This window comes from Neovison vison, chromosome 8 (assembly GCF_020171115.1).
Source record: "Neovison vison isolate M4711 chromosome 8, ASM_NN_V1, whole genome shotgun sequence".
In the NCBI taxonomy this organism is placed as follows: Eukaryota; Metazoa; Chordata; class Mammalia; order Carnivora; family Mustelidae; genus Neogale; species Neogale vison.
The window spans coordinates 52,636,418-52,650,353 of NC_058098.1; the positions used below are offsets into that span (position 1 = coordinate 52,636,418).

Sequence of the window (13,936 nt, forward strand, 5' to 3'; positions counted from 1 at the left end):
AACCTCTGCCTGCACCCTTCTGTACCACTCACCAGGCGGTCCCGAGTAAAGTGGAGGAGGTTGAGGCAGTTCATGCGGAAGCTGACGTCTTCCCATTGGGAGGTCACAGCCACTACTGGCTTGGTGTTGTACCAGGGCACATAATGGTAGATGTTCCCTGAGACACAGACATGTATGAGGGTGTTTGAGGGACTCTGGGAGGTCTCCTCTTATTGTGCCCTCTCAGAGGACCCTCCCTGAGCTACGCTATTCTTCAAGGACTCCATCTGCTAATAATCCTAATTGGACCCCTCCCGCCAAGAGGGTGGGTTGCCGGCCAGTTGAGAATATATGCACTTTGATGAACACAGCTGGCCTTTTGAGCATTCATTGTGCCCAGGGTTTCACAAAGCTTTTCAAAGTCCCCATTTTACACATGGGGAAAATCCAGGCTGGGGCAGGGGGCAGTAGTCTGCCTGAGGCATCTAGCTCCAAGGCCCTGTGCTCTTAAGGTATGACCAGGCGAGATGACCCTACCCTTGAGGTAGGGTCTCCCTTTGGGGTGGTCTGTGAGGCAGAGGAGAAGTGAGGACCTTAGAGGGAGACCCAGGGTTTGGTCGGGGTGGGCAGCATCTCCCATGAAGGGCCTGCCAGGACAGAGGCACAGGGTCAGGAGAGCAAGTATGGATACAAACCGGTGATGGGGTTGGCAAACTGGGTTCCCAGGTCATGTTCCTTATTGAAATGAGGGGCGAAGGGAGATGAAACATAAGTTCATTTAAAATTTTTTCTGAGTTGTAGTGAGTTGTAGTGCTGACTTGATGTAAGGAAAGAAATCCACAGAAGCCAAAATAAAATAAAAGCAGAAACTCAGGGTGCCCGAGTGGCTCAGTGGGTTAAAGCCTCTGCCTTCAGCTCAGGTCATGATCCCAGGGTCCTGGATCAAGCCCCGAATCACATCGCATCTCGCTCTCTGCTCAGTGGGGAGCCTGCTTCCTCCTTTCTCTCTGCCTACTTGTGATCTCTGGGAGTGTCAAATGAATAAATAAAATCTTAAAAAGAAAATTTAAAGTAAAAGCAGAAACTCTGTGAGGCAAGCGAAAGCAAAGCTGACTTTTGCCTGCTAAGCTTCTGGCAAATCCTGGAGAACTTCTGCTTCTCTTTGGCAAGGGCCAGGGCATGGTGCTCATCAGGGAAAGCCTAGCACTGCCCATGGTGAGCAGTCTCACAGGAGATCCCATGTGTTTTGGGTTGAACTTTGCTCCCTGTAAAGGTATTTTGAAATTCTAACCCCACCACCCCAGAATGTGACCTTATTTAGAAAGAGGGTCATTGCAACTAGAATTAGTCTAGATGAGGTCATATTGGAGTAGGTTAGAGCCTTAACACAATACAGATGTTCCTAGAAGATGACGAGAGGGACACAGAGAAAGGAGGGACACAGAGAGAGCCATGTGAAGATACAGGGACACAGGGGAGCACACCACGTAAAGACAGAGGTAGAGTTGGAGGGCTGTGTCTTCATGCAAAGAGCACCAGAGATTGCAGGCAATCTCCAGAAGCTGGGAGAGAGGCACAGATCTATCAGAAGGAACCAACTCTGGGGCGCCTGGCTGGTTCAGTAGGTAGAGCATGCAACCCTTAATCTTGGGGTTTTAGGTTTGAGCCCCACAGTGGATATAAAGTGGATATACTTAAAAGTAAAATATTTTTTTTATAAAGATTTTATTTATTTGACAGAGAGAGAGAGAGAGATCACAAGTAGCCAGAGCAGCAGGCAGAGAGAGAGGGGGAAGCAGGCTCCCCGCGGAGCAGAGAGCCAGATTCGGGGGATGTGGGGCTCGATCCCAGGACCCTGAGACCATGACCTGAGCAGAAGACAGAGGCTTAACCCACTGAGCCACCCAGGTGCCCCAATAAAATCTTTTTTTAAAAAATAAAGTAAGAAAGAAGGAACTAACCCAGCCAACACCTTGACTTTCAACTTCTAGTCCCCAAAGCTATGAGAGAATAAGTCTCTGTTGTTCTAAGCCACCAAGTTTGTGGTGCTTTGTTAGGGCTGCCCTAAGATATGAATATGCCATGCAAAGCTGGCACTCTGAAACCTAAACCCTCAGTCAATGAGACATAATCCACTGCACAGAAAACAATAGCAAAGAAACCAGCCCATCTCCAGCATGGCTTTGGGTAGAGAGAGCAGGAAATTTCCCCCAACATTTGTTACTGCAAAATGAGGCCTCATGCAAGTTGTATTCTGCATTCATATCACCTGTGTAGTCTGGAGAAACTTTAAAATGGTCTTTGGTTGGTAGTGCCCCAGGGAACTGGAGGAAGCAAAGAAGGATTTCTTTAACTTTAAAGTCTCAAAGGACTTTAAATAAAGGAAGGTCAAGAAAATGAGCAGCTCAGAACCAAGATACACATTCTAGTCCTGCAGCTCTGTTTCCAGGTACACACCCAACCGAAAAGGAAAAGCTGATGGATACAGAAGAAAACCGAGGAAACCACGGCATTATCAAAAGACATATTGTAAAAGGTTCATGGCAGCACGATTTGTAATAGTCCAAAACAGGAAATAACCAAAATCTCCCTCAGTAGTAAAGGAAAAAGTAAATTATGGTATATTTGCCCAGTGGACTACTACACAGCAGTGAGAACGAGCCAGAACCATGCCCAACAACATCTAGATTTTGTTTCCATTTCACAAGATGGTGGGCAAAAGAAGCCAGACACAAAAGACTGCATATTATATATGATTTGTTTTATATAAAGCTAACAACCAGACAAAACAAATTGGAGTTAGGGAGGGTGGTTGTCCTTGCTGAGAGTGAGGGTAGAGGGGCTCCAGGGGCCTCTGGGATGTCAGGGCTCCATTTCATGGTCTGAATGTTGTTACGTGGGTATTTTTGCTTCACAATAATTCATTGAGTTGGACACTTGAGATTGTGTATTTTTTCATAACTATGTTATCTTGAGTCAAAAGTTTTTTTTTTTTAAAGATTTTATTTATTTATTTGACAGAGAGAAATCACAAGTAGATGGAGAGGCAGGCAGAGAGAGAGAGAGGGAAGCAGGCTCCCTGCTGAGCAGAGAGCCCAATGCGGGGCTCGATCCCAGGACCCTGAGATCATGACCTGAGCTGAAAGCAGCGGCTTAACCCACTGAGCCACCCACTGAGTCAAAAGTTTACTTAAGAATTTGGGGCACCTGGGTGGCTTAGCAGTTATGAGTCTGACTTCAACTCAGGTTATGATCTCGGGGTCCTGGGATTGAGCGCACAGGGCTCTGCACTCAACAGGGAATCTGCTTGTCCCTCTCCTTCTGCCCCTCCCCCTGCTCATGTTCTCTCTCTCAAATAAAATCGTTAAAAAAAAAAAAAGTTTACTTAATAATAAAAAAAATAATAAATAAAATAGGAGCGCCTGGGTGGCTCAATCTGTTAAGCATCTGTCTTCAGCTCAGGTCATGATCCCAGGGTCCTGAGTACCGCATTGGGCTCCCTGCTCCGTGAGGAGCCTGCTTCTCTGTCTCAGGCTCCCCTTGCCTGTGCTCAATCTCTCTCTCTGTCAAATAAATAAAATCTTAAAGAAAAAAGAATTTAAAAAGTAGTGGAGACAAGATACATAAAATACATTGTGTCAAATAGTGGAAAATACTATGGAGAAGAATAAAGTGGGGAAAGGGATAAGGAGCTGCCAAAAATTTTTAAATAGAGTGGTTACCTAAGGCCCTTCCAAGAAGATTAGAAGAAATTATGCAGAATACAGCTCAGAGAGATGACAAATAGGGAAGAGAGATTTAAAAATACGAAGAATAGGATGAGGAGTCCCATAGAGGATAGAGTGAGTTTGAGGAGGAGCCGTATAAGAGACAAGGGGAAGAAGTAACTATTGAAGCAAAAATAACTTATAATTTTCTAGAATTGTAGGAAGACACTAGTTTCAAGCTCTGGTACTGAGTGAATCATTAGAATGATAAATAAGCAGAGATCCAGGACTGGGGTTCTCAGATATGAACGTGCAGATACAAGATGGCAATTTTCTTCTTCTACTCTTGGGTAGCATACAAAAGCAACAAGGAGGAGGAAAACAGCTCAATTTTCAGCAAAACAAAGAGAGATATAATCTGTAGACTCAAAATACACATAATGACTGCCAAAAGCAACTACGACTGCGGTCCAAAGCTGAAGCAGGAAGGGGTGAAGTCTAACAGAAGTCACCTGCGGGGAAGTGCAGAGCAAGGCAGACAGCTGGGAGCTCAGCTTGATGGGAGCAGAGTTCTGAAAGTGCCAGCAAAAATATGCTCCCAGAACGAACTCTGGGTGCAGATGAGGAAATGGGAGCTGGCAAAACAAAGAAAAAAAGCAGAAGCAAAACCAAAAACACCCTAGAAAGGAAGATAACATAAAAAGAAGCCCAAGGGAGATTAGACCCTGCAGACATCTCAGGGAGAGGCATAGAAATATAGAAGTAAGAAAAGTGACTCCAAATAAAAAGGAAATAGAGAGTCATGAAGGATCAGGGAAAAGCTGATGAATACAGAAGAAAAACCAAGGAAAATTGTTAAGCCCATAAATGGGGCCCCTAAAGTAGAAAACCTAAACTATGGCACAGAATATTTAAAAATATAATCTAAGAAAACTCACATGGGAAAGAGATAGTCTTTTAAACAAATGGTGCTTGAAAACTTGGATTATTCATATACAAATTAATTCAAAATGGATAATACAGCTAAATATAAGAAGTAAAACTGTAAGGGCGCCTGGGTGGCTCAGTGGGTTAAGCCGCTGCCTTCGGCTCAGGTCATGGTCTCGGGGTCCTGGGATTGAGTCCTGCATCGGGCTCTCTGCTCAGCGGGGAGCCTGCTTCCTCCTGGCTCTCTCTCTGCCTGCTTGTGATCTCTCTCTCTTTGTCAAATAAATAAATAAATTCTTTAAAAAAAAAAAAGAAGTAAAACTGTAAAACTTATAGAAGATAGGAGAAAAGTCCTCATGACCTTGGGTTAGGCAAAGGGATCTTAGATATGACACCTTAAAAGAAAATAAAGTTGGACTTCACCCAAATTGAAAATGTTCTCACTTCAAAAACACTGTTAAAAAAATGAAAAGAGGGCCATTTGCAAAGATGCAGATGGAACTAGAGGGTATTACACTGAGCAAAATAAGTCAATCAGAAAAAGACAATTATCGGGGGTGCCTGGGTGACTCAGTGGGTTAAGCCTCTGCCTTCAGCTCAGGTCATGATCCCAGGATTTTGGGATTGAACCCCGCATCAGGCTCTCTGCTCAGCGGGGAGCCCGCTTCCTCCTCTTCTCTGCCTACCTCTCTGCCTACTTGTGATCTCTGTCAAATAAATAAATAAAATCTTAAAAAAAAAAAAAAAAGAAAAAGACAATTATCCTATGATCCCCCTGATATGAGGAAGTTGAGAGGCTAAGTGGGGGGGCTTGGGGGGTAGGGAAGGAAAAAATGAAATAAGATGGGATCGGGAGGGAGACAAACCGTATGAGACTCTTAATCTCACAAAACAAACTGAGGGTTGGGGGGTGGCAGGGGAGTAGGGAGAGGGTGGTTGGGTTATGGACAGTGGGGAGGGTATGTGCTATGGTGAGTGCTGTGAAGTGTATAAGCCTGACGATTCACAGACCTGTACCCCTGGGGCTAATAATACATTATATGTTAATAAAAAAAATAAATAAACGCTTATCAGAAAAAAATTTGTAACATTTGATAGTTACTTACGTTTTATATCAAGAAAATGACATTTATTATATTTAAAATGGCATGTTACAATGAGTGCTGGGTGTTACATGCACTAATGAATCACTGAATACTACCTCAAAAAACTAATGATGTACTATATGTTGGCTAAATGAACAAAATAAAAAAAAATAAAATGGCTTTTGAAAATGACAAATACAATAAACAGAAATTGTGCTAAAAACAAAAGAAAAGACGAGCCACAGACTATTTGCAAATCATGTATCTGATAAAAGACTTGGATCCAGCGTATATAAAGAACTCTTACTGCCCCATAAGAAGAAAAACAACCCAATTTAAAAACTGTTAAAAAATTATACCACTAAATAAATTACTAACAAAATAAAAGAAGATTTGAACTATTCATGAAAGAGTATACCTCGTGCCAGGGACAACTGACCCCAAATGATCAACACTTCAAAATAATCTGGTGAAGTTAGGAGCCTTGCAAGATACAGGATATTTGGGCAGCTGGACAGAAAGGTGAAGAGATTTGTAGGGAAAAAATATCAGAAAGACAGAAGGTATTGGTTATGAAACTTTAAGAAGCCACAAACTTCTAGAGCAGGACATGAGAGAATTCCTTAATATATTTGGAGTAGAAAGGACCTTTCTCATTATGACTCAAAAGCCAGAAGCCATAATAGTATGAGTACATTAAAAAAAAAAGTCTTCATGGGAAAAAAAATCCCAAACACCACAGACAAAGATAGGAGACAAATAAGGGAAATATATTTACAGCTCATATCATAAGGGCCTAATCTCCCTCATATATGAAGAATCCTAGAAATCAGTAAGAAAATGTCTAATATCTCAATACAATAAAAGAGAAAATTACATAAATGGGCAATTAAAAAAAGGGAAATACAAACGACTTTGAAACATACGAAAAGATACCCAACCTTATTTATAATGAGAGAAATACAAACGAAAACTACACTGAAATCTCATTTTTCACTTACCAGACTGATAAAAATCCAGAAGTTAATACCTGATTTTGGTGAGGCTCTCAGACGTAGCTGGTGGGAGTGTTAAGTGGTACAAACCTTTGGAGGATTATCAGTCAGGATACAGCCAGAGAAAGAAAAAGACCATGCAGATATTTGACATAGAGGAGATTTAATAGAGAAAATGTGTTGTAAGGGCCAAGAGATCAAAAAGGGGAAATTGAGGGGCACCTGGGTTGCTCAGTCTGTTAAGCCTCTGACTCTTGATCTCAGCTCAGGTCTTGATTTCAGGGTTGTTGAGTTCAAGCCCTGCTCTGGGTTCCATGCTAAGCCTACTTAAAAAAAAAAAAAATGGTGGGATGGGCAAGTGAGCTTCTCCAGAGATTAGTAACAGGAGGAAGAAACTACCGCTCCTAGGGCTGGGTAACAAAAGGCATGCAGTGGTGTGACCACAGACAGGCATACCACCAGAGCTGTGCCATCGAGGTAGCTGCACAAGGTGCTGGAGCCACCAAGAAGGGGACTGCAGAGGAGGGGCTGCTTGGTCGAGGCGGGAACTGTGGAGGAGCAGCTAGCCAAAGCTGGGATCTCTGAGGTCAGTTAGCTACTTCCAGAGATGCCTCCTGAATTGGTGTCAGCAGAGAGGGAGAAGGAGAAGCAGAGAGACCGAGTGAAGAGGTGGGGAAATAGAAGAGAATGACAGGATCTCCCCTTTTATCAACTGGCATGGGAAGAGGGGAAATGTAGTTTGCAGATATATGGCCCTGAGATACAGAATGGCGCAAGGAAGGGCAAGAAAGAAGCCTGATCTAGAGCAGAGCATGTAGTCTCTCCTTGCTGGAGATGCTGAGAGCAAACAGGAAAACGATCAGCACAGAGGACAGTTTTGCAGTATCTGCCAAGATGCAAATATGCTTTGACCAATTCCACTTTGAAATCACTTATGCAAGACTATATCTTGACAACATTATTTGGAATAGTAAAAGATTGGAAAAGTTCGTCAAGATTTATCAAAAGAAAAGAAGGTGCTCGTGCACACCCCCAGCTCCCACAAAGAAAAATATAAGGGCAGCTATTTTTAGATATTGCTGAGATAAATAGATGACATAAGAAAGGATGGTGGAGGGGTGCCAGGGTGGCTCAGTGGGTTAAGCATCTGCCAGGGTCCTGGGATCGAGCCCTGCTGGCTCTCTGCTCAGCAGGGAGTCTGCTTCTCCCTTTCCCTCTGCCTTTTCCCCTGCTCCTCATGTTCTCTTTCTCTCTCTAAAAATAAATAAAATCTTAAAAAAAAAGAAACTGTGGTGCAAAATAGTTTGATGGTTCCTCAAAAAGTTAAACAGAATTCTTATGTGACACAATGATTCCCTCCTAGGCATATACCTCAAATAACTAAAAACAGGAACTCAAACAGGGATGTGTACACCAATGTTCATAAGCAACATTATTCACAATAGCCAAAAGGTGGAAACAACCCAAGTGTCCATCAACAGATGAATGGATATACAAAATACGATATGTACATACAATAGGGATATTACTCAGACATAAAAAGTAATGCAGTTCTGACACATGCTGTAAGGTAGATGAATCTTGAAAACATTATGCTAAGTAAAATTAGCCAGACACAAAGGGCACATATTACATGATTCCACATATATGAGCTATAGGCAAATTCAGAGATACAAAAAGTAGAATAGAGGATTCCAGGGGACAAGGGAATTTATTGTCTAATGGGTACAGTTTCTGTTTGGGATGATGAAATCACTCTAGAAAGAGAGGTAATAGTTACACAACATTGTGAATGTATTTAATTCCACTGAACTGTACATTTTATTTTATGTTATTTTATTTTATTTTTATTTATTATTTTTTAAAGGATCTTATTTATTTATTTGACAGAGAGAAAGAGAGAGAGCACAAGTAGGTGGAGAGGCAGGCAGAGAGAGAGAGGGAAGCAGGCACCCTGCTGAGCAGAGAGCCCAGTGTGGGGCTCAATCTGAGGACCCTGGGATCATGACCTGAGCCGAAGGCAGAGGCTTAACCCACTGAGCCACCCGGGCGCCTCTGAACTGTACACTTAAAAATAGCTAAAATGGGCGCCCGGGTGGCTCAGTGGGTTAAGCCGCTGCCTTTGGCTCAGGTCATGATCTCAGGGTCCTGGGATCGAGTCTCACATCGGGCTCTCTGCTCAGCAGGGAGCCTGCTTCCCTTCCTCTCTCTGCCTGCTTCTCTGCCTACTTGTGATCTCTGTCTGTCAAATAAATAAATAAAATCTTTTTAAAAAAATAGCTAAAATGTGGGGTGCCTGGGTGGCTCAGTGGGTTAAGCCTCTGCCTTCGGCTTGGGTCATGATCTCAGGGTTCTCGGATCGAACCCCACATCGGGCTCTCTCCTCAGTGGGAAGCCTGCTTCTCCCTCTCTCTCTGCCTGCCTCTCTGCTTACTTGTGATCTCTCTCTCTCTGTCAAATAAATAAATAAAATCTTAAAAAAAATAGCTAAAATGTTTTATGTTACATCCATTTTGCCACAATAAAAAAATTTAAAGATACTCTGAATAATTTTATGTTGAAAAATGTAAAAACTTCAATGAAATTTATAAATTTCTAGATAAGTTAAACCTATCAAAATTGACTTAAAAATAAATAGAAAAGCTGACTAATTAAAATAAATCCATATTTAAATTGCTGCATTAAAAAACCCACCAGGCTTTTATTTAGAGGTGAGGCCTATCAAAATGTCAAGTAACAGATGATTACAGTCTTACTCAAATGCTCATAGTGAGTAAAAAGAGGAAATGCTTCTCAACTTCAACTATGAGGCTAGCATAACTTTGATATTAAAAACAAATGAGAGGGCGCCTGGGTGGCTCAGTGGGTTAAGCCGCTGCCTTCGGCTCAGGTCATGATCTCAGGGTCCTGGGATTGAGTCCCGCATCAGGCTCTCTGCTCAGCGGGGAGCCTGCTTCCTCCTCTCTCTCTCTCTCTGCCTGCCTCTCTGCCTACTTGTAATCTCTGTCTGTCAAATAAAATAAATAAAAAATCTTAAAAAAATAAATATACATGCAAAAATCCTAAGCAAAATATTGACAAGCCAACTCTAGAATGTATAACAAAGGTGAAATGCAATTATACTATTATAATTTCACTTTCTATTATATATAACAATTATATGTGATTATATGTAATATATTATCATATATGAAGTAATTATAATATTAACTCAAAGTAGATTACGATAGGTTAAAGATCAATATTGCAATCCCTGAGCAACCACTACAACCACCACAGATATAGAACAAGTAGAGGAGACAGAATGCAATACTAAAAACAAAATAAATTTTAAAAACTTGACTAGAACAAAATACAAAAGTTCCATCAGGCTTTTTGTAGAATCAATCTACATTTCCATGAATGGGGGATAGGTAAATAAACTGTCATATCCACATATTGAAGTACTATCAGAAATCAAGAGGAACAAAACAATTACCCATGAAGCAACATGGGTGAGTTCCTAAAATGCGATGCTGAGTCAAAGAAGTGGTAGAAAAAGAAAAAAACACATGTCTGATTTTATTTACATGAAGTTGTAGGGAAAGCAAAACAAATCTATAGTGATAGACAACACGAGGACTGACCCCAGGGCTTGGGGAGATTGACTAAAAGGGGACATATGGCAGCTTTTTGGGATTATGGAACTTTCTTCCCATGGTGGCTACATGAGTGTATTTGCCAAAACTCATCAGACTGTACACTTAAAATATGTGCATTTTATTATTTGCAAACAAGACCTCAATAAAAAAAATAAAAAGTTGTCATTAAGGTGAAGATGAAAAGCCCCAATCTTGGGAAGGTATGTATAATACGCCCATCTGACAAAAGATTGTTCCCAGAAAAAGTAACATACAAGCCAGTAAGCACAAGACAGCCAAATAGAATGATGGATAAAATACATTGAAAGGCTTTTTACAGATGAGAAAAAGCAAACATTTGTAAATATATGAAAAGATGCCCAACCTCCATTTGTAATCAGGAAGATGCAAATCAAGATCTTATAAGCTACCATCTTACACCCACCATCAGCAAAAATGAAAAGGCTGGTGGACAACACAAAGTACGGGTGAGAACGAAAAGCAAAAGAAATTCTCATATTGAGCTGATGAGAGTGTAATTTGGTATAATTTCTTTTGGTTTGAATTCCTCTTTCATTCCAGGGTATATAATTTAGAGGAAGTCCTGCACTTGAGACCAGGAGATATACAAGAATGTTTATAACACAATTATTATAGTAGGAAAAAAAGATAAGTCTCAAATGTCTGCATATACCACATAATTGGTGCTATAATCATACAGGAGAATATACACAGAAGTGAAAATAAACTTCGACTACACATACCAACATAAAAAAAAAACCTTAATATTGAGCAAAAGATGGAAAACAAATGAATACAGACTGAAAAGTTCCATTTGTTTAAAATGTAAAAAAGAGTATGCTGTTTAGGGTCGCATACATAGATGGTAAAAACTGAAAAGAAAAACAAGGGAGTGATTACCATGAGGGTCAGGAGTGTGGTTATTTCTTGGATAAATGGGTCTGGGAAGAACATACAGGGAACTTCTAAGATGCTGACAATTTTCTATCTTTTAAGCTGAGTGCTGAGTTTTGGGGTACTCATTTCATTCATCTTTAAATGGTATATATACATTGAACATGTTTTTGTGTATATTTCATAATTTTAAAACAAGTAGAACGTTATGCAAAGTGAAAAAAGCCAGACACCAAGGACCACATATTGTAAATCTACGTGTATGATAAAATATCCAGAATAGGAAACTCCACAGAGACAGAAAGTAGATTAATGGTTGCCTGAGGTTGGGGATGCTGGGGAGAAGTAGAGAGTGACTACACATGGGTACAGGATTTCTTTTGGAGTGGTAAAAATGTTCTAGAATTGACGATGGTGATGGTTGCCCAATTCTGTGAATACATGAAAAACTACTGATTTGCATACATTACATAGTTGAATTATATGGTGTGTGAATTCTATTTCACTCAAGAGTGGTTCTTAAAAATCCAGGGAAGTGGGATGCACAGAAAGGCTCTCAAGGGGCAAGGAAATTGCAAAACTGTTGAAGACGAAGTTGAGCGTAGTGGTTCTCAAACTCTAGCATGCATCTAAATCACATGATAGGCTTGTTAAAACACAGATTGTGGGGCACCATCTCCAGCTTTCCTGATTCTGTAAGGACAGAGGTGGGGCCAAGAATTTGCATTTTTTTAAGAGAGAGAGCACACATGAGTGAGGTGGGGGGAAAAGGGGGAGAGGAAGAGAGAGAATTTTAAGCAGACTTCATCTCAGCACAGAACCCAATGTGGGACTCCATCTCACAACCCTAGGATAATGACCTGAGCTGAATTCAAGAGCCAGGTGCTTAACCAACCAAGTCAGTCAGGCCCCCCTAGAATCTGCACTTCTAAAAGTTCCCAGGTGATCCTGGTGCCCTGCCCAGGGATTGCACTTTGAGAAATGCTAAACCATAGAGTCTGGTATAGGTGTTTAATAAGTATATATTGGATTAATGGGTGAATGGATGGATGGGAGTTTGGCTGAGTGTCTGGGTCGGTGGATGGGTAGGAGTTGAATGGATGAGTAGATTAATGGATGTTGGTGGGTGAGTAGATTAATGGATGGATAGCAGGTGGGAAGATGAGTAACAGAAGACGGCTGCATGGATGGGTCAGGGCTGGTTCAGAGTAGAAGGGAAGAAGTTGGGGTTGCAGAAGTTGTAGTGTGAAATGTAGCATAGAGAAGAACTTGGAGTGAATGCCTACTTTCAACTCTTATCGTGGGCTCACCACCCGCTAGCTGTGCAATGTTTGGCAGGTGACTTCACCTCTCTGAAGCTCATTTTCCTTATGTAAGACATGTGGGTTAACAATGCCTATGAATTTCTATGAGCTAATACCCTTAAAAAGGTCAAGCGCAGAGCCTGGGAGGCAGGGGATGCTCTCTACTCTTTGGATCTGACTATTACCATCATATATCACTGGGCTGTACTGTGTGGTTGAGACACAAGGCTTGTAATTCAGGTCCATCTTGTTTCCATAGTGGCCAATGCTGACCTCGAACTGGATCAGGTCCTTAAAGTTGGGCATCATGGTACAGGAAAGGAAGATGACACACAGCCCATACTTCTGGCGGTGATGATGTCTCTAAAACAATAACCCCCCCACATCCCAGTACATAAGCCAAGGGATGAACAAGGCTACAGAGATAGGCAAGGAGGCAAAGATGAGGTGCCTTTTTTAAAAAAGCCATTTTGCTTCTCTTCAGGGTGAGCTGGGCCATCTTTGAACCCACACCCCCCTCAAATCCTGCCTAGACTCCAGCGCAAGGGCAGTTCCACCCAGGTCCTCTATCACCTGGTCCCCTCCTCCCAGCCAGCTGTGTTTCCTTTCTTTCCCAGCGAGCTGCAGTTCCTTTCTTTCCTTGGAGGGAGTCTTCTCCCTCCAAGGCCCTGAGGGTCAGGCTGGAGCTCTGACTTGGGCTACCCCATCCTTCTCCTTTTTGCCTCAATGCCCTCCCCTCATGGAATGAGCGTGGGCAGTGGTGTCGTGAGGGTGGCACATGCATGCACATCTACTCTGAGCCCTTCTCCAGTGGCTTTCTCCCACCATGCCCCCTCTCTGCTGGAAGTCCTCCATCTACACTGACCATGTCAGCTGCTTTCATTTCAGTGGCCATCTCCTGCCCTCCTCTTGCACTCTCCCAGTCTGTTCACTAGTTCAGGTCTGCCCTGTCATAAAAAAATAACCCTCCTTCTCCCCTCTGAGCCTCTGTTGAGCTCCCATCTGATTTTGTCTTCTTCCACGTTTCCAGCCAAGTTTCTGTGCACTTGCCTCTATGCAGAGTCTGCAACTTCTCCCTTGCACCTGTGTGGCCTGGCAACTCTTCCCTGGGTTGAAGGGGTTGCCTCCATGCTCCTCTTTGCAGACTCCTCCCCAGTTTCTTCTGCAAGCTCCCCCTCCTCCTCTACCTGCCTTAGGCTGTGGCACCCTTTCACCCACCTACTCCTCCCAGGCATTTCCTTCACAACTCTGTGTTCAGATCCTAGTGTGCTGATGACACACCATCTGTCCACAGCCTCAAGGACTGGTTTCCATGGGTGTCTCACCAGCATATGTCAAAGGTGGGATTTGTTGTCTCTCTCCTGCACCCCCCAGACCTTCTCCTCCTTCAGGGAGCATCAATGT

The 13,936-nt window shown here is 42.4% G+C and overlaps 1 protein-coding gene across 1 annotated transcript in view; it reads right to left on the minus strand.

Annotated features, from left to right (window-relative positions):
• Window positions 1-13,936, minus strand: part of FER1L5 (fer-1 like family member 5) — a 55,607-nt gene that overhangs the window by 18,776 nt on the left and 22,895 nt on the right. Inside the window, exons 19-20 of the mRNA XM_044262217.1 lie at window positions 12,718-12,895; window positions 33-157 (exon numbers count right to left, since the gene is read on the minus strand). Of these exons, the coding sequence (XP_044118152.1) occupies window positions 33-157; window positions 12,718-12,895 (303 nt within the window). The remainder of the gene's footprint in view (window positions 1-32; window positions 158-12,717; window positions 12,896-13,936) is intronic.